Below are 25,260 nucleotides of genomic sequence, written 5' to 3' on the forward strand. Positions count from 1 at the left end.
TTTATTTTTTGATGTTGAGTTATATGAGCTGTTTATATACATTGGATATTAATTCCTTATTGGTCATATCATTACTCCAAATAATTTTAAATTCTTTAAATATCATTGTACTATCTAGTTCTCCTTTAGGTTACATATAGACGCAAAATATCGTTAGTTGATATTATAAATTAATGACATAATCCTTCAACTGGAAGTGTTACATATTATTCTTCTACATGAACTTTGAGTTAATTAGAAGAATTAGGACTAGGTCCTGATTCCTCTGCCCATGTTTAAGAGTCAGCTGAATTGAGCTTCTTTAACACATTTCATAAATAATTTTATTCAGACTCTTCATGCTTATTTTCAACATCAAGTCCTTCATTCAAGGTATTCAATTCATCACTGAAGCTACCTTCTGTGTTACTTAACATCATTTTTCAGAGTACATTATTGTCACTTCCAACTTTTTGAAATATAGCCCTTTTTTGAATGTAAGATAAGATTTTTATTATTAAAAACTTAATCCTAAATCGTAAGAATTATTTGCATACCATCAGGTCAGCTGGTTTTTGTTTGTTTTAATCTGTTTGTAAATGATCTTTAAAAAATTTCTTTACAACAGTGGTCTCAAAGGTGGCCCTAGATCCAAGAATCAGCATCACCTAGCAACTTGTAAGAAATTGACATTCTCAGACTTTACCCAGACTCACTGAATCAGAAACTCTGGGGAGGGCCCAGCAAGCTGGGTTTTAATAAGCCCTGTAGGTGGTTCTGTGAAAAAGGGAATGGAAACCTACTTCAGTGTTCTTGCCTTGGAAATCCCAAGGACAGAGGAGCCTGGTGGGCTACAGTCCATAGCGTCGCAAAGAGTTGGACAGGACTGAAGCAACTTGGTATGCAGCAACATAGCTGATTCTGATACATGCTACAATTTAAGAACCACTACTTTACAACAACATCTAACTGTTGCAAATATGAAGTTATTTCCTTAAAAATAATTTAGCTAAAGTGTGTGTGCCTCTTTTTTTAAACTGATTGTGCTGCTATAGGAACTGTTCAAGAAACACTCCAACCATGTTATCTAAAATAATGATTCCAGTCACATCCTATCCCTAAACCCTGCTTTATTTTCTGTATAACAAGGACTTGGTTTTGTTCATGACTGACTCCCCAACATCTTGAATGGTGTCTGGTCCTTTTTGAAATGAAGAAATTATTGCGATAATTTCAGGCTAACATGTCTTCAGGAACTAGGCTAGAATACACAGCTGAATATAAGCTCAAAGAATCATGGAGAAATGGCTAAGATTTGGTTCAAAGTTGTTCTCACTGATGTTTTCTACTAAACAAGCAACAAGCAGTACCAAGAATTCATACCACGGAAGGAACATAAGGACATATATTAGCGTGCACAGCTCCCTTCATTGCTAATATAAGCACTCAATCATTGGGTGGTTAACGTCCCAAAGAAGTAAGGAAAACACCAGGTCAAGGAAGCTCTGGTTTGTGGGCTCATTCAGCTCAGGGAAGGGCCCCAAATCACCGACCACCACACACAGAATTCTTGATAAGGCTTATAATTTTTTAAATTCCAGGCATAAGACAAGTAGGAAAATACATAGAGATGGTTTTTTAACTTTTCTGTCTTTGAAGCTAGTGCATTATGAGGAGTGGAGAGGAAAAGAACTTTTAACAAGCTGACTGTTTCTCGAAACAAGTTAAAGGGTTTTGTTTTTGTTTTCTATTTCCTCTGATGCTGAACTGCAGTGACTTCATATTTAAGCCGATGAATTCTGAACCATCCAGTATATATTTTTTGAGTCCATTTGTTAGACAAAGTATGAGGAAATGTGCTCTATCACTCTTTTGTTTGTTTTCCAAATGGTCATTTCAATGCAGATAACAGTACACAGGATAAACTGGAGAAGCAGGTTCTGCCACCCCGCCCAGCTCACCTGTTACCTGATCACGCCATTCAGAATGGCATTCAGGTGGCAGAACCAGCACTGTGGTGTAACAGGGTTGGAAACTTGCCCAGGCTGAGCCCCCAAAGACAAGAAGTAGCCCTCATGTTAAGAACTGTGGAGGTGGGGACAAATCACTGCTTGACATACTCTACTCACAAAATTACACAACAGAATAGGACAAGGAATGGCACTCAAAAGAGAATAAACAAAAGGCAAAGTGAAGGCATCATGTAACACCTCCGTTTTTCTTAGAAGATGAAGCCAAGAAATATGAAACATGAATGTGTACCCTAGTTTTATCCATGGAATTCAAATAGTTTTACCAAGATTTCTACACTTGGTTCTGCAAAAAAAAAAATAAATGAACACACTAAAATACATTCTTTTTCACATGGGATATGCCATTTTCTTAAAATGTTTCTTACTAAGAAAGCTTGCTTTTTCTGTGGTTATTGTGTTTAGACAAATAAAACTATATTATTCATATAAATATTTATCATAAATCTTACAAAATTATAAGAATGATCATTACAAACCTATATGTTTAGCAACTGTTTTTGCCAAAAACCCATTGGCTCAGAATCTGCACTTTCCTGTTCTATTGCTTGCCCTGAGACAAGTGATTAGAAATTCTTAATCCTAACCTCTCCTAATTTTTTATTCCTTCAGCTACAACGGAAAGTTTCAATAGTAAAAAAAATTAAGTGTTCTTCATGGATCAAGGGAAGTGAGTGATGTACTGAAACCTTCACCCAAAGACCTGGCTTCTGGACCTACAATCTTTGAAAAAAGTAGTGAGAACACTCCGAAGGTTTCCATGATGCCTTTGATTGTAGAAAATTACTTAATTTCTTAGACTCCTTTCGCTCTCTGTGGAAGTAGGGCATTATGTAATTAAAAACAGCTAAGTGGTTTTTAGGTCCCTTCCAGTTCTGAAAAGTACAGAATTCAAAGCTGCTAAAAATAAATACCTTAAAATTGACTGATACATGCGCGCGCGCGCGCGCGCACACACACACACACACACACACACACACACACGGTTTCGCTGTGAAAAGGGGAGGGACTATACAGTATTTTACAGAACTTTACAGTGCATCAGTATCAAAACATTTTACATTCTTGTTCCTGGAAAGAAAAAAAAAAGTTTCAGGGTGGCATCGGCCCTGCAGGGGGAGTTCTGAGAAACCAGGTTTCAGCTATCCGCGTTTAGCGTCCAGGCGCTTCAATCTGCATAGAGGCAGTGTTTTGGAGGACCACAACCCAGCTCAACTGGGGATCCAGCGGAATTTGTAACCCCCGTTGGCGGTCCGGATGGTGAAGGCATTGCCCTGGGGGAAAGCAAGGGTGCGGATGGTGCTGTGGCTGCGGATGGGGGTGCTAAAGGAGACGCCCTCCTCGAGCTCACTGTGGCTCAGGTTCAGCACACTCCGGCTGCAGTCTGTGCGCAGCCCGGGGAAGGCGCCGTGCAGGTTCCCGGGCCTGCGGTCCAGGCTCGGGGGCTCGGGCTGCAGCCGGAGCCTCTTGGGATCGCTGCTCTGCAGAGCTTCATCGCAGCGCTCAGAAATCTCCCTCAGAACGGCGTCCACCTCCGCGCAATCCTGCCCCGCAGCGCTGAACAACTCCTCTAGGCTCCTTTTGGCCGTCGCCTTGAGCAGGAAGGGCTCGGCTGCCGCCCCGGGATCCCGGGAATGGGTGATCATCAGCTTCTACAAAAGATGAGGAGCGCCGCCCTGGGGCCAGCCAGACTCGCCTCTGACTGGCGCTCGAAGGAGGCCTGGGCTAACTTCCAACAGCTCCACTCGGCCGACCCCTGCAAGTGACTCAGCAAGCTGCCAGCGGTCCTCTCCTTCCCTCGACCCTTGCCGGGTCCCAACACTGGGAGCAGGGTGGGGGTGAAGGGTGCACAGGGATATTTCCGACTTCTGCAGTGTTCTACACGCCCGCGCCCCACTTACATCCAGCACCGAGGCCAGGTGCCGGGTCCGACTGGCGAGTTCCTTTAGTTGCACATTGCGCTCCTTCAGGGAGGCGATTTCCTCCTGTTTCTGGGTCAGCGTCGCGTGGAGCTGCAGGAGGGGACCCAAACATTGAGCTGTAGGCTCCCGTGCTCTGTCTCCTCTGTACACTCGGCAGGAACTGAACCCAGATCCTCACGTCTAATCAGAAACTTGGGGGCCCAAGAACGTTTATACTGGTGAGAATAATAATCAGTTTTTATTACAAAGCACTTAGAATGTTTCTCAGTGAATCCTCAGTATAGCGATGAGGAGTGCTGACTTGGGCAACAGGCAGATACAGGTTCTGCCTCCGAAGTTCAATCTTCTTGTACCTCAGTTTCCTTATCTGCAAAGTGAGGCTGGTAAAAGTATCTAGCTCAATGGCTGTGGGTATTAAATGAGGAAAAGTAAATGGGTAAGCGCAATACTAGGCATATAGCCTTCAATAAACATTGGTGGCCCTATTAAAAATCCGGTGGGTAGGATTATTCCCACTTAGGGACGTTGTAAACTGAGCCAGTGGAGGAATAGCAGCTACTTGGACTGATTCACTGGTTCTAACGTGCCAAAGGGGCATATCTCTGCGCCTGCAGCCTCCACTTTGTCCCCTGCCCCTACCCTAGGATTCCTGAACGCCTAGCCCAGTGTCCCTACTTGATTATTCTCGATGAGCGCGTCCCCCAAGGCCCTCTGGTTCTGGTCGGCCACCTCCTTCCAGTACTGCTCTGGCGGGGGCACTTCGGGCGGGCTCAGCGGCGAGGAGAGACAGGGACCAAACGGCAGGACGTCGCTAGGAGAGAACGGGAAGTCTCCGCCCGCCAGGGAAGGCGATAACAAAGAGGATGAATCTGATGAAGAGGAAGAGAGGGAGCTGGGTTGGCAGCCTCAGACTCGCTCCTGGCTAACTACAGGGACAAAATGTCACGACGGGTGTAGGGCTTATACAGAGATTTTTCTTTAGTGATAAATCAACCCTCACTATGCAATTCCCACGATCCCCAGGCCCTTCCTGATATCCTCCACACCCCCAGCAGGCGCTCAATAAATGCCTATTGAGACATCTACACTGAACCTCCACAGTGGCCAGGGCAAACTTGTCTGAAGTGACACAAATCCACTACTTAGCACACTCCTGTCATCCAGGCTCTTCCTGGCCACGTCACAGCTTAAGGCTGGGCTCTCTTACAGAAGTTGCCTGGCAAACGGAGAAAATGCTATCATCTATAGCGATCCAGCGATTCATCTTCTCATAAGGAAAAGGGAGGGGGTCCCCTAAATATGGAAGAGCTTGACACTTTGATGAGTTACTGGCGAGCTGTTAATAGGTACACAGTTTACCACCTTCAGGGCCACGAAATTCGAACTTGTCAGATTTGAGGAGTGGAGAACACCCCCACTTTAATTTTACTGCAGAAACTGCACTTGCCTGCAATGAGATTATCCACGGTGTCTCTGAAATCCTGCAGATCGAAGTCCGCTGCCGTTTGCAAGGAATGGCTCTGAAATGAACCAGAGGTGAAAACTAGTTAATGTTAAGTCTGGCGGGTCAGGAACACTTCCTAGACGGTCAGATAACCTCCCGGACTCGGTGGCGGGTCTACGCGCAAACGCGTTCACAGAGGAAACGTATACCTGAAATGAAAATCAAAGCTCCGCCCGAGGCGCGGAATCCAGGAGGCTTCACCGGCCAAGGTGGGGAGAGGGACGCACGAAGTGGGAACCCTGCTGCGAGGGTCCTGACGGGCATTAACACTGCGTTCAGTTTTAAAACTGCGCCGCCCGGCGCCTGGCCTCCAGCAGCCGGCACTGTCCCGCGCCACCTCATTGGCCCGCCACCAGCCAACCCTGCGCGTTCCTAGTGAGGTCGCAGACCTCCAGCCCCAACTTACCTCTCACAGGCCAAGGGGCCACAGCTCTAAGAGCTGAGAGCACGGTGTGCAAACACTCCGTCCTTGCTCCCAAGATCTGCTGTTATGCAGGGGCATCCAAAACAGTAACCAGGCCACATAACCCGAGAAGGCTCAATCACAACTAAACCACCGGTCCCCACCAAGAAACGGAAAGGGAAAAGGTCGGCTAAGATATGATGGGCCAAGGATGCTATGTGGAAAGTGCTTCTGTTCAGCATGCAGCTAGCGTGGTCCCTATGGCTCTTTTGCTTCTCAAAAAGTTGGAGTTAACTTTTCCTGTCCAGCGTGATGCACCTCTAACATTGTGGACTGGATGCTCTCCTGGGTTCCTGCAATGTGCCTGGGTGAGTGAGAAGGAAGGGGACGGTAAAATGCTAGCTGCCAGGAAATTTCTTATTCCCTTAACTCGCAGACAGAGCTGACAAAACTTTTACGTTGATTTTCTCTGTTAATTCTCACAGCAGTTCTGGAAGCTGGCAGAGATCAAGAAGTGATTCCTCCCCTGATGGAGAAGCTGAACTCAGAGAAATCGAGTTGCCCGAGTACCCAACTTTGAAATAGTGAAACTGGAGCTTCTGCTCCAGAATGTTGGTGCCTATTTCAAATCCTCTTTCCTCTACCCCTCGTTGTCTCTAGCTTTTATTTCTCTTTTAGGAAAGCCTGGCTTCCAATGAAGAGCTCCGGGAAGGAGAAAGAGGTCTCTCAAGGGGCATGATGTGAGGGGTGCATCCAATACGCCCACCAGAAATATCTGTTCTAATGATATTTGTTCTATCATCATTTTTTTATTCCTCCGGATTAATCTTACTCATCTCCCAAACACCCATCTTAACTATTCAGATACTTCTGAGAAGAGGAGCTTAATCTGAAGTGAACGTGTGAAAGTGAAAGTCACTCAGTCATGTCAGGCTCTTTGCAACCCCATGGACTACACAGTCCATGGAATTCTCTAGGCCAGAATAAGTCAGAGCTTAATCTGACTCTAACTTCAAAGAATGTACAAGTTATCAGTTTCCTCCAGGGAGGAGAAGTCTAGCACCAATTGAGATCTGAGGTTGTAAAGGGAAGGCAGCTTAGAAAGGAAGGACTGAGGGCCCCAGACAGATCCCGAAGCACAGGTTCTTCCCTGGTTGAAAGAGTCAGAAATGAAGCATTTTCCAAGGGCTAAAAGGTCTCCCTCTTAGTAGAGAAAAGCCCTTACCACAAGAAGACTGGAGGTCATCTGAGGGAATGATGCCCAGGAAATGCTTCCTCCTGTGCTATCCCAGGTCTTGGCCCATTCTGGACCTCAAACACTTCTAGAGCGCTTCCTCTCTGTGTCCACTTTCCCCAGCAGGAAGGAGAAATATAACCAGAGTGTGTACTGGCCAGAGGGTTCCCCTGGAGAGTCTTCATCTGGGGATGTATCTCCTTCTGCACCAGCTCTGCCTTCCCCAGGACAACTTCTGGATCTCTTGGGCCATGTGGCAAAGAGCTCTGCCCTTGAAACTCTCTGAAACTCGAAGGAGACATGGGCTGACTTCGATTAGTGGGCTCTGGTTTGTGGGCTTAGTCCTTGGTGCATGCTGTGCCAAACCGCTTCAGTCATGCCTGACTCCGTGTGCCACTATGGACTGTAGCTCACCAGACTCCTCTGTCTATGGAATTCTCCAGGCAAGAATACTGGAGTGGGTTGCCATTTCCTCCTCCAGGGGATCTTCCTGACGCAGGGGTTGAACCTGAGTCTCTTATGTCTCCTGCATTGGCAGGCAGGTTCTTTACCACTAGTGCCGCAATCCTAGGTAGTTCAACGATATTTCTGTGGCTTCTCTGTTACTATCTTCCCAGTTAGATAAAAACCTGGCACTTCTCCAATGCAAACAGCAGGGGGAAAAAAAAAACTAAAACAGAACATGATGTCAAATTTAAGTTCTGTATATATAAGCAAAAATTCAGCAACAGCCTGCTTTTTCTCTTGCAAAATAAACATGTTGGAGTAAGGGAGTGATGTAACCCTCTGGGTCAGTCGAATGATGCTCCTGTATTGTCTTTTTTTAAATCTGAGCATCCAGACGGGAAGAGAACAGGAGAACAAATAGCCTCTGCAGGGCAACGCCCACTCTTATTTCCTGCCTTCCTAGTCTCTGCTCTCAGTGGCCAGCTACCCCAAGTCTCCCTGGGCTCTGGCCCAATTCTAAGAGGCACTTAGACCCTGGGACGCGTTGTTCCACCATCCCAATCACAGTTCTAGGAGGTGGTCATATCCTCTGGAGAGTTCTCTACTCTCATGTCCCCAGCACCTGCTGCCAGGAACCTGGAACTGGAGTTCTTTTTGTAGGTACCATCTAGCTAGGACCTCCTGTCCTTCTGGGCACTTCATATCCCATCAATGAGCCAGGCTTCTGGTCTCAGCCCTGGTGAGTGGTAGGAGTGAGATGGAAGTGAGAGGATAGGTTTTCTTGGGGAAAATGCCTCTTTCCCCCACGAGAGTGACAGTAGCGTTTGCAGAGGGTGAAAAGGACTTTTATAAAGTGCCCAACTGCTGAAGGGCCACCTCTGTAGAGAACAATGTTTTCAGTCAGATTTCTTCAAATCCTTTCCTTTCTTCAAATCGCTTCCTCCAAATGTAAATTCTCTTCGTTTTTTCCAGTCTCGATGGAGAAGTTATTCTCCAATCTCCACACTCCTTAGACATCCAGGGAATGAAAATAGTTAATGAATGACCGGGAAAGGCATGTTGGAAGGACAGAGAGGGCGCGCTGATATGGTGCTCAGAGCGCAACTGTGCTCCCACCTACCCACCTCACCCCTCGGTGCACAGCCTCCGAGTTGCTCTATCGCAGCTCCAAGGAATAGATGGGGAGGAGAACGGGAGATCCGTCTGGCAGGGGAGCCCTCCCTGCGTAGAGTTGGTCAAAACAGCTCTGAGAATGGGGCCACCGTTAACATACTAGGAGGGAGGAGGAAGTTCCTGTTCTCGCGTCTCGGATTCCTGCAGGACATCTCTCCCTGCTAGCCAGGTGTTGCTGTGCTCCCCTCCCCAAACGGTTCTTGAAGGCAACTCGGGAAATAGAACTTTGGGTTGAGAGGCAGAGGGATTCCACCAGGGGAAGTACCTGAAAGGCGGCTGAGTCACCACCAGGCGGCGGGTCGGACCCAAGAAACGAGGAGCAGTCAGCGAGGTCCTGCAGGTCTATGGTGGTGAGCGCTGCGCGGCGAGAACCCGAGACACGCGCCGGGCGGACCCTGAGCCTCCCCGCAAGGGCTCACCTCGGGCATCGCCGCCAGGATTCCGAAACCCCATGGGGGAAGGTTATTTTGAGCCCCGCGCGCCCCACCCACCCAACTTGGGGAACCACCTTGCTCACCTGGCAGTGCAGGGGTCTCGGCGTCTGGGGGATCCTCGTACACCGACACCCGGCTGCAGCCGCTGCTACCGGGAAAGAACTTCCGCGGGGGAGCGAACTAGCCGGGCACAGAAACGGTGAGCGCAGGTCAGCCCTCGGGACCGGGAGCGTGCGGACCCCGCCCGGCCCCGGCCCGTTGGCCCCACCTTCCTCTCCGGCTTCCCGGGCTTGCTGATGGGCCGGCCTCGCGGATCCAGCATCCTGTTGGGGCAAATGCTGTCGAAGGCCCGGCGACCCGCCGCGGTTCCCCCGCACTCCTGCATCCTGCCTCCCGGTCCGCTTCGGGCCCGGAGCCCCGTGCCGACTTCTCGGAGGCGGCGGCCCGGGCCGGAATGGCGACCCTACACCCAGCGCTCCGCAGGCTCTGAGGCCGGCCAGGAGTCGGGGAGGCGCGTGGTCGGGGTGGGACTAAGGAACTACAGTGGAGGTGAGGAGGGAGGGCCGGGTGGAGAATGGGGGACGCCGCGCGGGAGGGGCGGCTCGCGCCGGAGCGCCAGAGGTGGCGCCTTCAGCCCCGGACAATCTGCACTTTGGAGGAGGCGTTAAACCCAACCTGGCAACGCGGCTTCCCCCGGGAACCCGGAGCGCGGGGCCCGGGCCTGCGAGCGCCCTTTAGGCTGGCGTTGGCGCCGCAGCCTCCCGGCCGCGCCAGAGAAGAGAGGAGGGGAGGACATCCCCTACTGATCCCTAACGCTGGGTACAGCCTTCCCGCCCACGGACGGCGGGAATGGGAAAGTTAACGATTCTGATTTCATTTTCTTCCTACCCCAGCCACAAGGCACGAAACAAACGGAGCGTCCATCGCCAAAGCCAGAGCCCAGCATTTGCCCCACCATATATGTAGGATTTGGTGGGGATGTAGAATTCCAGCGAGGACTCCCCAGAACAGCCCCAGATTACGGAAGGGCTGGAGAGCCCTCCTGGTGCTGACTTCACTTTGTCTGAAGCCTAGAGCCCTTCTCCATACCCGTACCCCGCACTTTCTCAGGCAGCAGCACCTGAACATAGAATTTACAACAGAGGGTCGCATATCTCTACAGCGAACAGCCCCAAATCCCCTAAAACCCGGGTCTCTCCCACGGAAGCCCCAGCCACCTCTCCAAGCATTTGGCCACTTTCCGTACAACCACCGCTCTGCAGGAGTCTTGGCCCCTCTTTCTCAAGCTGGAAGCCTCTCCCAGGAAGGGGCATCTTCAGCTTCTTGGGTGAAAGGTCTCTCTCAGGACCACTCTTACATCCATCCAACTTGAACAATCATCTGAAGTTGAAATCTTTGTGACCCTCTATTGGGCGCCTTGTTGATGTCTTATACCTCACAGGAGTAGTGCAAGATCCTCTTTTAAAGGGCATGATCCTCTTTTATTTGCACCTGTTATCTGGATTCATAGACAAGATAGCCCTAACAGAGATGGAAAGCAACCTAATGATATAATTAGAAGAGACTTGAGACTCTCTGACCCACCTATAGATGCAGGAACCCAGTGAGGTCAACCAGACAGAGTTGGTGTGGTATCGCTGATGGTGAGGAAAAAAGCCCTGGCTTTAGGGTCAGAACCCAGGCTCCACCAGATCCGTGAACCCTAGTTCTTTTGGAAAACCATTAAACCAAAACACTAACTAACTTCAAGGGAGTTGCTGTGAAGATGAGACTGTTTATGTAATGTGACTGGCGCTTGGTGTGGATAAATTAATGTTGTTTTGAGAAGCCTTTTCAGTTGCATGTCCAGCCTCCCACAGCCTGTTGCCCACTCTGTCTCCTACTTCCTGTGGTTCCCCAGGGGCCTAGCCACTAGCTAGTCCGTCCCCAGCCCCTATCCTAATTGACTTCCCAGTTTGTAAAAGGAGTGGGGAAGCTCTTAGCTGAGTTTTGGAGAGATCTCTACATATCCCAAGATCCAAAACAGGCCCATTTTCTATCACGAGTTCCAAGCTGGAGTAGAAAAATAAGGGTATTGTATTTTAAAATGTGCAATAGATTTTCTGTGGCAATGGGTGCTGGAATAGCATGATTATATGACTCCTGGTCTGGATGATTTCTGGCACCAAATCACTCATATCAGTCTCAACTGAGTGATGGAGTATATGCTGGTGAAGACAACTACTCCTCAAGTCATTATTTTGCAGAGATACCCCACCCCCTAACACTCGGGCTGAGGACTCCAGATATTTTGGAACTTGGAAGAGATGGTATGATTTTTCTCCTCCTCCTTTTCACCATCACAGATCAGCTTTTCCTCAAACAGCTTGGGGATTACCACTTTCCTTGAGCCGAGGAGAAAGTTCCTGGAAAGGATAGCATATCAACCTATCAGGAGAGAAGGGGTCCCAGGAGCCTAAGGTGCTCCTTGCTCTAGAGTGTACATGGGTGCCCAAAAAGAGCAAGGAAAGTTTCTCTAAATATGTTTTGAGTTTGCTTTTTATGTGTACCATTTGTCATACATTCAGATTTATTCTAAATGCAGTAGAATGACAGTTTATTTCCCCCAACTTGATTTTTTTCTACCATACAGAAAATTTGAAAAACAAAACAATAGTGAACAATGGTAACATTAACATTATCCTATATTTGCTTTATCTCTATTTTTTTTTCTTTCTGTGTAACCTCCCTTCCCATCATTGTATAGACTACACCAGCCTTCTTGAAGATTTGCTATGTACCAGGCAAGACCTGTGCTGAGGGGTGTGTAGAGAACATTTCATTAAATCTATACCTCAACACTTCCAGGTAAGTGCTACTGTTATTCTCCTTTTTGCAAGAAAGACTTGCTTAAAGTTACCCAGCAAATTGATCTCAGAGCTCAGGTGTTTAACCACTACTTTATACTACCTCATAACAATCTAGTTTAAGTTTCACAACAGCCCTAGTGACAGTTGGCTTTTGGGTTCAGGTTAAGAAATTTGCAGGAGGCTACAGATTCAGGGCCTATAGCAGATTCCCAACAGTGAGGATGAAGATGGTGGGACAGCTGTTGAGTCAGAACTCCAGCAAGCTTCTGTTCCATTACTTGACTGGCTTTTCCCCATCTGTGAAATGACTCCTGCAGCATGACCAGAGGCAGAGACTGTACTGGCTCTCCGAATACATTCTCCGTAGTCCCTATTGAATGGAGGGCTCTGAGCAGATCACTTGTCCCACATCTGCCTTGAGAAGAGACTTTTTTGAGCATTTTCAGAAACCTGTGCGGGAAATTGAGCATTGCGGGAAATTGAGCATTGTGGCAAAGGGTGGAACTCTGGATTCAGACCACCTGCTTTCAAATCCTGGCTGCCCCACTGTTGTTCAGCCTCTCTGTGGCCCAGTGTCCTTCTCTGAAAAATGGGATAATAGACTCTGCCTATTGTTGGAGGCATTGAAATAACAAATGCTGAACACTGTGCCTGGTACTTGTAAGCACTATTACTACTGTTACTGTGGGTTCACATGTAGCAGGTATAAGACAAGTGGGAACCCTTCAACTATGTGATGGCGGGATAAACGGACTCAATTTGTAGTGGCCACCACTGCCTGCAAAGCCTTCATTTTTCCTTATCTGGCATTTATCAGAGTAGCTCTTACTTACCCTGGCTAGTGGGACTGCCTGGTCCCAAAGTTTCTCAGCTTGGCCTCTCCTGCACCAGCAGTGCACTTCTCGCCCTCCCCGCGGCCCCCCACCCCCGTAAACAACATGGGCTGCAGGGCATTCTTTTCTGTCTCACACCCCACCACACCCTTTGAATCTCTAGGAGTAAGCAGTCTTCAGCCTCCTAACAAGAGAGTCCCTGGTTTCAGGCCAACAAGTGACCCTGACTTGCCTTGTAACTGGCTACAGAAGCCTCAAGGGACCTGGTGTTTCTCAACAGAGATGCCCCGAGGGAGGGAGGTGCTCTCCTTGGTTACTGACCACTTCTAGTCTCGCCTTGCTTTCACCTTCCCTCTTCTGGATAAATGCTTGCATTTGTAGCATTCAGATAAACCACCAAGACAGCCTTTTTATTGAGGAGAGATTTGCTTTTCTCTCCTGTGCTCTTAGCAAAACAATGAGATGCTACTACCTTGCACTGTTTACAACCTGCAGGATGACCTGGAAACTTAAAGGGAGCCCTGAAAGCCTCTCTTTGGGTCAGTACTGTACTCTTTCAACGCAATGGGAGAGGTCCAACAGCCAAGAGGGGATCAAATGAGACCAAAGGTCTACTTTATTTCAAGCTCGGGGACAGGCAGCACTTCTCTCGGATCTGGAGGGGCAACATATGAGTCAGGGAGGTTCCGTTTATGGCCACCAGAAGCTGCAGCTTGCCCAGGCAGTCCTGCAGCGCCGCCTCAGGGTGCCCGCCCAGGCGCAAATCCATGGGGCGAGGGAGCTGCAGCATACGGTCGGCCAGCGCCAGGCAACAGATGGCCAGCAGGGAGGGGGTGTAGCTGGTGAAAGCGTAGTCAGCCATGCTCAGCTCCGCCACCCCGCGCGCCAAGGCTTGCGCTTCCAAGGCGTCTGAGACTTCGGCCTGCCCGGCCTCCACGCGCGCCTGCGTGAAATGCTCCAGGAAGAAGCTGATGGTGGGAGCGCCCAGGCTGAAATGCAGTTTGTGCAGCATGATGCATTCGAGGTTGCAGAGCTGCTGCCTGGAGAAGGCACCGCAGCACAGGGCCAGGAGCTGCTTCACGCGAGGCGGGTGCACCTCCACCTGTAACACAAAGACACTCAGCCCTCGTTGTGCAGCATCCGGGGCCGGAGGCCCACCCAGGGAACCAGGATTTCCCGCATCCCTTCCAGTGAGATACGTCGGGGCTTCCTCTCTCCATACTTCCACTGTAACTGTCTGGGGTATACTTTCTGCGCGGTTTCTCTAACTACCGTCGCGCAGAAAACAGGTTTGAGAAATTTGGAAGATTTCCGCCCCCCCCCGACCCCCACCCCGAGACTAGAATAGAGAGGCTATAGAGCGTATAGAGCGCGTGGAGACTCGGCTTTTTCCTTTGGGGACTGAGTGAAAGGAGTTTTCGTTTGGCTGGGCCAGGGCGGAGGGGGAGTTGTGAAGTTAAGGCTGTGGGGTAGGTAAGTGTGCAAACTTCTGCCAAAAGGAGTTCAGGGAGCCTAGCGTTCAGTCGTGTGCACTGGAGAGCCAGAGGGGCCGGGAGCCTGGCTGCCCCCAGACCCCATGAGGAGGTACCTGCTTGCAAGCGATGAGCAGAGACGTGACCCCGAGCAGCTGGAAGCAGTCTGCAGCCACGGGCGTGGTGATAAGGAAGCGGTCCAGAGTGTTCACCGTCAGGCACAGCGACTCGAAGGAAAGGCCGAACTGGCGGTGCACGGAGATTAGCCAGCTGAGCAGCTTACAGCGGGACTCCGCCGTCACCTGCCGGAGGGAGGAGGGAGGCGGGCTCGCTGAGCCTAGGGCTCAGAGGGACTGTGGAAGGAACAGGGCACGAAGACCTGGAGCGTCCCCGGAGGGAGGCGGGAAACAAAGGAGAAGCCCAGAGGTGCTGGAAACTGGGAAACAGGTGCGTAGCGCCGCTGAGGAAAGAGCACAGGCGGGGCTGGGCGCCGGACGCCTGGATTCATGCCTGGCGCTGTGCCCAGTGCGGACACACGTTACCTCGTGTAATCCTCTCAGCAATTCAAAGGGTCCCACACTTGGCAAATGAAAAAGCAAGCCTCAGATTATTAAGTAACTTGCCGGGGTGGGTAGGAGTCCGGACTCGAACCTAGAAACTGTCGTAACTCCTCTGCATTCTACCGGCTCCCTGCTACCCAGTTTGGAGACCTCGGGCTGGTCACTGAGGCCGTCCAGACCCCCCTTTTCTCCATCTGTAAAATGAGGCTGGTGGCCCGGCCCTTCAAAGCTTTTTCTCCGACCCAGGCGGGGGGAGGGAGAGAAGCTGGACTGGCGAGGGCCGGGGCGCCGCGGAGGGTGGACAGAGAAGGAAAAGAAAGAGCCCGGGAGAGGAGGAGGCGCGATGGCGGAGAGCTGGCTCCGCCAGCGCCTCACTTGTGGCTGCCTCGCCAGCGACTCCCGCGGGTGGAAGCTGCCTTCCCGCGCCTTGCGGAAGGCGTAGCAGCTCTGACCGTAGTCGCGAAAGGTCTGCAGATCGAGCTGCGCCAGCTGCTGGGCGGCACCCGGCAGGGGGCTGCAGCCTCGCGCCGCGGGGCTATCTGCGCCATCCGAGCCGGAGCTGGGGGACTCGAACAGGTCGCAAACGCCCGAGTCTCCGGGGAGCGGGCTCAGGTTAAGCGGCTGCAGCGGCTGCTTCCTCTGTAGGCGTGGGCGCCGGCTCTTCTTCACCGGGGCGCGAAGGCTCCGGGCGTCCCGCCTCCCAGCCCAGGCGGCGGGGCTCATGGGGCTGGTGGGGCCGGGGGTCACCATGATGAAGCCGGACGGCCGTTCTAAGACTCCCGGGCTGCGGAGAGGGTGGACCCGCGCGCCCGGGAGTGAGGAGGAGACCGGCCGCACTCGCCGCGAGCCGCTAAGTACTCGGCCTGCGCGTTCCCTCGGCCACACCCCCGGCCTCTCACTGGCTGAGCCCAGAGCCCCACGAAAACCGCGCTTTCCCGGCTAAAGACCCGCTCGCGAGCGCGCAGCTGGCACACTCAGCCTCCTGCGTCTGCACCGGGGAGGGGGAGCTGCCGCCGGCCCCCAGCTCATCCCTTGTTACCTGAGCAACTGCACCCGGCTGCCGGCGGGATTTGCCCTCGCCGCGTGGGTTAGGGGTAGAGGCGGGGCGGCGGTGAGGCCAGGTGAACGCAGGATCCAGCTGAGGGGCTCTACTGTGCGCCCGGGAAAAAGATTTCCCCGAGGGGAACTTGATTTCCTCAGCTTCACCAGATGGTCTCGCTCGACACATGCGAGCACCTTCTCTGCCGTCTCTAATCCAGGTCGGTACTTTTGTAAAGGTCACACTTCCCAGCTCCAAACGAAGCCTCCAGCTAGGATTCGGTCAGCACAGAAGTCTTCTTCAGTGACCCATACGAGCAATAATGATAATTCAGTTGCTTTTGTGATTTTCGTTTTAGGCAGGCGTGAGTAGTCAGTATCCCTCCTTTCGCCTGGCCGGGGAGCAGAGCCTCCGAAGGTTCCTGGGCGCTGCTGTGTCTCCAGGGGCCAGTTCAGCCAGTCAGCCAGCAGGTATTCGTGCTCCTAACAGAAGACTGCCCGAGGAACCTCCAGCAACGCGTCCACGGCCCTCGAATGCTTTCTGCGTATTTCTCCCCCAAACCAAGTAAGCTGCAGCAGTTTAAGAACTGCGTATTCTCTGGGGGTTGCATTTTTAGCTTTATTAAATTGCTCACAGCCTGTTACGTTTTAGATCATTAACTTCTGACTCTCTGCCCCTGGAGGCCCAATCTTTCTTGGTTATAACGTGCTTCCCGTTTCTTCTCCTTCAAAATGGAAGTTTTCTTTGAGGAAGCTTCCTTCAGAAGCTTAGAGAAGTAGAACTGAGGTTGGGGAGGCTAGGAGCGAGCGTCTGGCGAGAAAGACTGGATTAGACGGCAGCTTCCTGCCCTGATAGAGAGACAGTGCTTCTCTGGCCTGAGTGAATCTTCCTAAGGGGCTCAGGTCCTTTGGGACAAGAGGCACAAATAGCATATAGTCAGCCTTACAGGCATCTCCCAGTGGCAGAAAGCCCGCATACCCTCTGGCTGATGAATTTTGCAGATGTGCTCAAAGAGTTGAGTTACTAGGTGCTGTATTGAGAGCAGATTCAGCCCTTTTCATTCCAGAAGAAAGCTGACAGATATATGTAATCAAGGTGTAAATCCTTGTTCCCAGAGATATAGTGGGGTGGGGGGTGATGTCTTCTAGAGATTCAGTTAAAAGAAAAGGGACAGGTTTCAGGTTCCGGTCAGTATTACTCCTATTTCCTAGCAAGGTCTTTAGTCTTCAGACCTAAATAGTGTCATTTATAACATGAGAGATTAGTTAAGACTTACTTGTATTTCAAAATACAGATGATAGGCCTCCCTATCTCCTCTCAGGCTGTTGTTGGGGAATCTTTTTTAGGAGGAGCAATTAAATCTTTGGAGAAGAGTCAGGTATCAGACTTCTTCTTTGAGACAGTGTCTAGGAGAAGAGGAAGAACGTAAGCATTCTGATTCTTTACATTGGCCCAGATGGCCATGTGATACTGGGAAGAGCACACGGCCCTAGGGTCAAAATGGTTGCTCCCTTTTCTTGGTCATCTTGGACCAGTTGCTTACCTTCTCAGAGCCTCTGTTTCCCCATCTGTTAGATGTGGATATTAATACCTGCCTTAAAAGTCAAGTGAGGAATTCCCTGGTGGTCCACTGGTTAGAGCTCTGCTATTTTTCTGCTGGGGCCCTGGGTTCAATCCCTGTTCAGGGAACTAAGATCATGCAAGTCATGTGATGTCGCAAAAAAAGAAAAAGAAAAGAAAGAAAAACAAAAACATTTGAGACTCTCCTGGTGGTCCAGTGGTTAAGACTTCACCTTCTAATGCAGGTGTGGGTTCAATCCCTGGTTAGGGAACTAAGATCCCACAGGCCTTGCAGCCAGAAAACCAAAACACGAAACAGAAATAATATTGTAATAAATTCAATAAAGACTTTAAAAAGGGTCCACGTCAAAAAAAAAAAACCTGACAAAAAAAAGAGTCAAGTGAAAAAGGTGTAAAACGCAGTTCTTTTTTGAATATAAAATAGTAAGGTCACCTTAAAACTGTCCTTGGGGAGTCAGTACTATCACACTGGCAATACTCTGAAAATTAGTACAACCATTTTTTCCACCTGAGGACATGAGATTAATGGTACCTGTTGAAATGCTTTTTCCTCCTAGAGAGTTTGCCTGTTGTTAGAGTTAACTTATAGTAGGGGGTGCCTGAGCTTTGGCCTGATGGCTGTATTCCTCAGGCCATGCCTGCCTGCCATGCATGTATTTGTGGAATACCTGGCATGCCAGGTCCAAAACAATGAGCAAGGTTGCCCAGGCCCTGCCCTCACAGATTTCACACTCTAAGGGGGGAAACAAAACCACTTATCATACTTTTAAAATTACTAAAGTGTAGCAAGGGTGACATTAGAGGATCGCCTGTGTGTGAAGTTGACAGATGAAACACAGGACTCCCAGTTAAATTCGAATGTCAGATGAATAAATGTGTAGTGTGTCTCAAATATTGCATTGTACATATTTATACTGAAAAATTGTTCATTCTTTATCCAAAATCCAAATATTGCATGGGGTTTACTTATGCTAGAAAAGTGTTTGTTGTTTAACTGACATTCAATTTTAACTGGACCTTCTAACCTCTGGCAGTCATGCCTGGAGCCGTGGGAGCCCATGGTAGAAACAACTGGTCTGGACTGGAAAGGTTTCCCAAAGCAAGTGGTGGTTAGGCAAAGATAGAAGGATGCGGGTGGAAAGAAGATAGAAGGGAGATTTGGCTACAAGTATTTCAAATAGAGAAGCAGGATGTGGGAAGGTCTGGAAGAATGATTCTTGAGACATGCTCGGGCCTATCAGATGCAGAATGGCTGGAACACAGAGTTGGGGGGAAAAGAAGAGAATAGGGGAGATAAGGGATAGTAGCTAATATTTATATAAAACTTTTTATGTGCCAGGTACTGTGTTTTGCACATGCTCTCTCTCTGTATCTATCTATATATATATGTATATATAATACTTGCTCTTCACAACTCTATGAGATAGAGTATATTATTATCCCCATTTTACAGAGCAGAAAAACTGAAGCATAGACAGGAAGGATCATGCAGATAGTAAATAGCAGAACTAGGATTCAAATGGAGACATCCTAGCTCTTTGCTCCATAATCACTACTCCTTCAATGGGCTTCCCTGGTGGTAAACAATCCACCTGCAATGCAGGAGAGGTGGGTTTGATCCCTGTGTTGGAACAATCCCCTGGAAATGCCAAGGAAATGGCAAGCCACTCCAATATTCTTGCCTGGGAAATCCCATGGACAGAGGATCCTGACAGGCTATAGTCCATGGTGTCGTAAAAGAGCCAGACACGACTTTGCAACTAAACAATAACAACTCCTTCAATAGCAAGATCATGCAATTCCTTGTAGTCTACGTTAAATGTTTAGACTTTACCTGAAGCAAAGCCACTGAAGGTGCTTGACCAAGGAAGAGACGTGATCTGCCTTTTGTTTTAAAAAAATATTACTCTGATGTGTGGGAAATGGATTGGAGGAAGCGAAACTGGAGGTCTTTAGGTACAGTAATTGTAGTTCAAGCTGAGGGTGTTCTATTTTTCCTATGAAGAGTCTCTGAAATTAATTTCTGCTTGTTAATCTTTCTGAGACCTGGGCCCAGTACATCTTAAGGGCATTAGGTAAATCTAAATTACTTTAAAAACGTAAAACCTAATTAAACCCAGGCTGCTATGATGAAAACTGCTTAGCCAAGATTTGACCCTGCTTATTTTCAGGTGTTGTTTATGAAATTTGCAAGTGAGTATTAATATAATGGAACCAATCTTGTCTTGTTTTTTTTTTTTCATTTTAGCTTCCATCAAAGCCCCTAACCTCACACTGCCCCAGATCTAGGATGGGAGACTGAAGGGGGAAGATGGCATTTCCTGGCAGTACCTTGTTTCAGCAAACAAAGCAAGTGGGTTGCTACATAGATATGGACAACTTTGTTAGCACCTCACATGAGCCTTAAACTCAGTTTTGACGTCACTAAAAATATTCTCCAGGCAAGAATACTGGAGAGGGTTGGTATTTCCTTCTTCAGGGGATCTTTCCGACCCAGGGATCAAACTCATGTCTCTCGTGTCTCCTGAGTTGGCAGGTAGGTTCTTTACCACTAGCGTCACCTGGGAAGCCTTAAAAATATTTGCTTAAGACTCTATTTTCTATTCATGTATATAAGTGCCCAAACTGAGAAGTATTTAAGGTACTTGAAATCAGACAAGTTTTGCTGGTATTTAGTAAACAAAGGGCAGAAATTTTCAGCACCTTAAAAAAAAAATCCAGACATTTTACTGACACATCTAAATGTCCACACCTGTTACCTGCCTTCTTGGTGCTTTGCCAGTTACCAGTTCATTAAGGGTTTAGTACACACACTCAAGGGCTTCTTTCCTTGTGCATGTGTGTACTTTGACTCCCAGCTCACATCCATCTGTGGCAGGCTGCCCGGCACAGGTGGTAGCATGTAATGGTTAAGAGCTTTGGTTCTGGAGTCCAACTTCTTGGATTTGAAGCCTTTGTATGCAGTGCACAAACTCCGTGAAGAGGAGCAAGTTATTCAACCTATTATTCCTCAGCTTCCACAGCTGTTAAAAAAATGAGGTCGTCAATTTTAGTGTGATTTCTATTCTTTTAAATTTGTTGGGATTTATTTTGTGGCCAGAATGTGCTCTATCTTAGTATGTATTCTATGGGAATTTGAAAATAATGTGTATTTTGCGGTTGTTGGTTTTATTGTCCTATAAATGTAGATTAGATTCTGTGTTTGATGGTGTTATGGATTTCTATATCCTTGCTTATTTTCTGTCTAATTGTTTTATCATTTGGTAATGAAGTGTTGAAGTCCCTTAAAAAAATGCAGTAGTAAGAGTATCCCAATACTTAAGCTCCAATACTGTGGCCACTTGATGCAAAGAGCCAACTCACTGGAAAAGACCCTGATGCGAAAGACTGAAGGCAAAAGGAGAAGAGGGTGGCAGAGGATGAGATGATTAGATAGCATCACTGACTCAATGGACATGAATTTGAGCAAATTCTGGGAGATAGTGGAGGAGAGAGGAGCCTGGTTTTCTGCAGTTCTTGAGGTTGCAGAGTCGTACACGACTTAGCGACTGAACAACAACATGTGTTAATACTACATTCCTTTGTTCCATCATTATCATTAAAAATAAATAACATGACATTTGCCACCTAAATAATTTTAAGTATTAAAAAAATTGTTGTGAGGATTAGATAAGGCATATAATGTGTTCATGTAGTATTCAATATGAGTTACCTGCTGGTATAATTATGAATTTTCCTAGCTAAAGTATGTGGGTTATTTTGCCATCCAGGTTGGCTGAGGAAAATAAAACATGTCATTCAGTGTGTTGATACATATATATAATATCTCATATATATCTGACCTATATGTTGATATATGTTTATAGTTGCAAGGGGCAAGGAGGCTGCTATTCATATTACAGTTCCACTGGACTTCATTTGAAATCGGAGGCTGATCTTTCAAGTGCTGAATTAGAGATGTAACCCTCTAAATAAGCATCACCTTGGATAACATTTAAGAAGTTTTCTTCTGTAAAGTGTATGTCATTTTGCCACATACGAGAAGGAAGATGTAATATTGAGCTGGGAGGTCTCTAGCAGCAGCCTGTCCTTGCAGGGCCTGAGTTAGAAGTGGGCATTGAGAAAAACTGAAAGAGTACTATAAATCTGTTTTTTAAGTGGCATTTTTCATATACAGATGAACAGAAAGTTACAAAGCGGGGCCCTTAGGATAGGCCTGAAAAGTGGCGATAGCTCTTATATGTGGACATTAGACAAGAGTGGGTAAGAATAAGACAAGGCCTGGGTACTCTGGGAGCAAAGTTGTATTGCTTCATATATGTTTTGGATCTTGGGTTATATCAGCAAACAGACCTGACAGACATCCCTGCCTTTGTGGAGCTTATACAGGATGGTGGTGCAAGGAGAGACAAACGGAATAGGGACTGGAGCATTGAGAGTGCAAGCAGGCAGGTTGCAGGATTAAACAAGTTGGTCCACATAAAGCTCATTGGGAAGTTTGGAGCAGAGACCTCTAGGAAGTGGGGGGTTGGTCAGAGGGGAATCTGGGGGGAAAGCACCCTAGCCAGATAGGATAGCTGGTGCAAAAGGCCCTAAGATATGAACAAGTCCAGCGTGAGAAGGAATAGCAAAGAGCCCAATGTAACTGGAGTTGGGGTAAGGGGATAAGCAGGTGAAGTAAAACTGGAAATAGAGCCACATCCTGTAAGACCCTCTTATTGCCAACATTCACTGAGTTCTCCTGCTTTGTTAGGTTGCACTTTTATTTGTTGCAGCGTTTAATCATCTCCTGAACTGTATGAACTAGGTACAGTTCTTGTCCCCGTTTTCTAGACGAGAGGATCTTTAGAGAGGTTAAGGAGCTTGCTTGAAGATTCACAACTAGTAATGGAATACCAGGCCTTAAACCCAAGTCTGCGATTCTAGACTGGACGTTCATCCTGATGCTGTTCTGTATTTATTTATTGTTTGTTTCCTTATTTATTTTAAAGATTTTTTTTGATGTGGACCATTTTTTTAAAGTCTCTATCAAATTTGTTACGTTATTGCTTCTGTTTTGTGTTTTGGTGGTTGGTTGTTTTTGGCCGCAAGGCTTGTGGGATCTTAGCTCTCTAACCGGGGTCGAACCCGCACCCCCTTCACTGGAAGGCAAAGTCTCAACTCCTGTTCTGTATTTACTAAGCACTAAGGGAGAACGTAGAGCAAACTCTGGGAGATAGTAAAGGATAGGGAAGCCTGGTGTGCTGCAGGGCACGGGGTCGCAAAGACACAACTTGGCGACTGAACAACAATAAGGGAGAACTAGGGCTCCCTAGGTGGCTCAGCGATAAAGAATCCACCTGCCAATGCAGAAGACACAGGTTCAATCCCCAAGTTGGGAAAATCCCCTGGAGAAGGAAATGGCAACCCACTCCAGTATTCTTACCTGGAAAATCCCATGGACAGAGGAACCTGGTGGGTTATAATCAATGAAGTCACAAAAGAGTTGGACATGACTGAGCGAAAAAACAACAACAAAGGAAGAACTAAGAGAAGACCTTGAATGCACCCTTGGGCACCTGCTCTGAAGGAGGGCCTTCTTCTCTCCAGTGGGTCATCCTGTGTTAACATAAGCTCGGGTTTCTCTGTTGGATAGGGCAGATCTGTCATATTTCTTCTTTCTCTACCACACAGAAAACAAAGACGGTAGCAATTAGTGTCTTCAGCCCATGGGAAAACAGCCGTCTGTCCCAAAAGTAAAGCAAAGCTGGTCCTGGTGAAAAGCAACAAAGGGGAAGGCTGAAGGGCACCGTATGCAGTGCGCCTATTTGGATGTCAAACCACAGGGTGCAGATCAAAATAGAGCAGCTGGTTAGGGCCACCTCATCATATGTTTCTCAGAATTTATGAGAAAAGACACCAAGGGCCTGCAGTTAACAAAGGCACTCAGTGTGGAGCAGGTTAGGCTGCCCTGTTGGGAGGCACCAGCCAGTCTCTGAGTGAGTTCAACTATGCAGATTTGAAACGAATGGACCATGTGGGTGGATTTTCTCCCCAGGTGTCAGGTCTGGGTGTTAAAGTTATATCCCTCAGGAAAAATATTTTCTACTACTTTTGGTGAGACTGACAAATTGTCATTTTTATTTGGCATTATAATCTGCATTTCTGTATGTTGATTATGTCTGCAGTTTCTGTATCAGCTTCGAGGTATACACGTATGAATCAGTTGTGGAAAATCCGGTTTTTGTTCCAGACATTGTGCTCTCGATGTGTTCCAGACATTTTATCTGCAGACATTGTGTCCTATAGAGTAACATCAGTTTGTAACTTAAGGATAAACAACAAGGTCCTAATGTATAGCACAGGGAATCATACTCAGGATCCTGTGATAAACCATAATGGAAAAGAATATTTAAAAAGAATGTATATGTGTAAAAAAATTTGTAATGCAAAGACTAGTTGGAGGTTGTCTTTTTGGTGATATGTGCAATATAAGTTTCACATAGAACTGTGAAAACTGTTTTTCTCCAAAGTAACATGTTTAGAGAACTTGCCTAACTTATTTTGGAGATGCACAATCATTCTAAAGTAGCTAGGCTTTCCAGGAAGAGTGGGACAGTAGCATGCACTCCCTCGTCTAATATGGCTGATACTGACCAGAAATGCTTTGCAGTTCATCTCCCAGTGTTCATTCAGCGTATTCCCTGAGCCTGGCCTCATGCTTTCTCATTAATAACATTTATTATATCCTCCTGATTAGAAAAGTAATGTCTGTTTATTGCAGTACAATTAGAAAAATCTCATAATGAATAGAGAATTTTATGATTACAGTTTTATAAGAGAAAACACTGACATTACAGTATATGTCTTTCAGTTGCTTGTGTGTATATATCTAAACACATATATACAATACATATGTATATGTTTTTATATATACTTTTTATTAACAAAATCAAGTCTTCATATATGTGTGTGTGTGTGTGTGTGTGTGTGTGTACATACACACTAGGATATATTATATATATATAGCTTGGTATCCTAGTGTATTCATTGTCCTAACAACTAAATCTGCTCTTAATGACTTAACAGAAAAAAGGTTAGCTTCTTGCTTTTGTCATAGTCCTTACAGGTCAGGCAGCTGTTCTGGTCAGCTTTCCTCCAACAGTACAGTACAAATAGATTGATCAGAGCTGCTGCTTCTGCTTTGCCGGTCACCATCTTTGGAGCTCTGTGCTTCCAGCCATGTGTTTAGGAGAGTGAGCTTAGCAAATTTGCAGTGGATTTTTACTGCCTAAGAATAGAATGTGATGCATCATTTTTGCTCACATTTCCACTGATGAGAAATCTAATCATATGATCCCAACCTAACCCAAGGGAGGCTGGTTTATAAGCTCTTTGTAAACTCAGAAAAAGGAAGCAGTGCAGCCCACATATATTGTCTGTGTCCCATCACATAACATTGTGTCATGGCATTTTCCCCCAAATCATTAAATATTCATCAAGATCATGATTTTTAATAGCCTTAGAGTTTCCCTTTGAATGGATATAGTGTTCTTCACTTGGTTAAGTGTTCCAGGATGTTTCGTGTGCAATGACATACAGCTCTCACTCCAAAGTGATTTCCTGAAGCCAACTAACCTTAGGTTTTGGACATTTAGTTGTTGGCATTTATTTAGATATGTTAAGATACTCATGTTAAAGATACAAAGGAAAATTTCTCTCTACCCTAGCACAAACTTTTACAGTTCAAAACCGTAAACAGAAGGGCAAAGCTACTTTCTATATCCCCAAATGTCCCATCTCTTCTGTATATAGTGTTGC

The 25,260-nt window shown here is 47.4% G+C and overlaps 2 protein-coding genes and 1 long non-coding RNA gene across 5 annotated transcripts in view; 1 reads left to right on the forward strand and 2 right to left on the reverse strand.

Moving 5' to 3' along the window:
* MCIDAS (multiciliate differentiation and DNA synthesis associated cell cycle protein) lies at positions 1-9,511 on the reverse strand. Its single transcript, XM_081517790.1, has 7 exons — positions 9,395-9,511; positions 9,210-9,306; positions 8,958-9,049; positions 5,379-5,451; positions 4,607-4,800; positions 3,911-4,021; positions 1-3,661 (listed from the first exon to the last, which is right to left on the reverse strand). Exons 1-7 carry the CDS (start codon positions 9,509-9,511, stop codon positions 3,221-3,223), a joined length of 1,125 nt encoding a protein of 374 aa, XP_081373916.1. The 3' UTR covers positions 1-3,220.
* Positions 9,000-25,260, forward strand: part of LOC145516564 (uncharacterized) — a 24,386-nt gene continuing 8,125 nt past the window's right edge. The window contains exons 1-3 of one of the 2 annotated variants that reach the window (XR_014061476.1): positions 9,000-9,325; positions 16,238-16,443; positions 19,709-23,845. This is a non-coding gene — a long non-coding RNA (uncharacterized LOC145516564). Of the gene's footprint in view, positions 9,326-15,810; positions 16,100-16,237; positions 16,444-19,708; positions 23,846-25,260 lie in introns of those variants that run through there. The other variant, XR_014061475.1, reaches the window with a different exon arrangement.
* On the reverse strand, positions 11,835-16,662 carry CCNO (cyclin O). Of its 2 annotated transcripts, XM_081517791.1 has the most exons (4): positions 15,880-16,114; positions 15,216-15,624; positions 14,397-14,582; positions 11,835-13,910 (listed from the first exon to the last, which is right to left on the reverse strand). In XM_081517791.1, the coding sequence occupies exons 2-4, from the start codon at positions 15,588-15,590 to the stop codon at positions 13,425-13,427; spliced, it is 1,047 nt and encodes a 348-aa protein (XP_081373917.1). In that variant the 5' UTR covers positions 15,591-15,624; positions 15,880-16,114; the 3' UTR covers positions 11,835-13,424. The 2 variants fall into 2 exon arrangements, with proteins under 2 accessions (XP_081373917.1, XP_081373918.1); XM_081517792.1 differs by lacking the exon at positions 15,216-15,624 and having other exon boundaries at positions 15,880-16,662.

This window comes from Giraffa tippelskirchi, chromosome 8 (genome assembly GCF_054371585.1).
Source record: "Giraffa tippelskirchi isolate mGirTip1 chromosome 8, T2T-mGirTip1v1.2.pri, whole genome shotgun sequence".
Classification (NCBI taxonomy): Eukaryota; Metazoa; Chordata; class Mammalia; order Artiodactyla; family Giraffidae; genus Giraffa; species Giraffa tippelskirchi.

Excerpts from the sequence above, each read along its gene's own strand:
- CCNO (XM_081517791.1), bottom strand. The coding sequence starts at position 15,590 with ATGGTGACCCCCGGCCCCACCAGCCCCATGAGCCCCGCCGCCTGGGCT. Across the intron at positions 14,583-15,215 it reads CGCTGGCGAGGCAGCCACAA|GTGACGGCGGAGTCCCGCTG; the intron begins GTGAGGCGCTGG and ends TCCCTCCGGCAG. Across the intron at positions 13,911-14,396 it reads TGCTCATCGCTTGCAAGCAG|GTGGAGGTGCACCCGCCTCG; the intron begins GTACCTCCTCAT and ends TTTGTGTTACAG.
- MCIDAS (XM_081517790.1), bottom strand. The coding sequence starts at position 9,511 with ATGCAGGAGTGCGGGGGAACCGCGGCGGGTCGCCGGGCCTTCGACAGC. Across the intron at positions 5,452-8,957 it reads GTGACTCAGCCGCCTTTCAG|AGCCATTCCTTGCAAACGGC; the intron begins GTACTTCCCCTG and ends GGTTCATTTCAG. Across the intron at positions 4,801-5,378 it reads CGTGGATAATCTCATTGCAG|ATTCATCCTCTTTGTTATCG; the intron begins GCAAGTGCAGTT and ends CCTCTTCATCAG.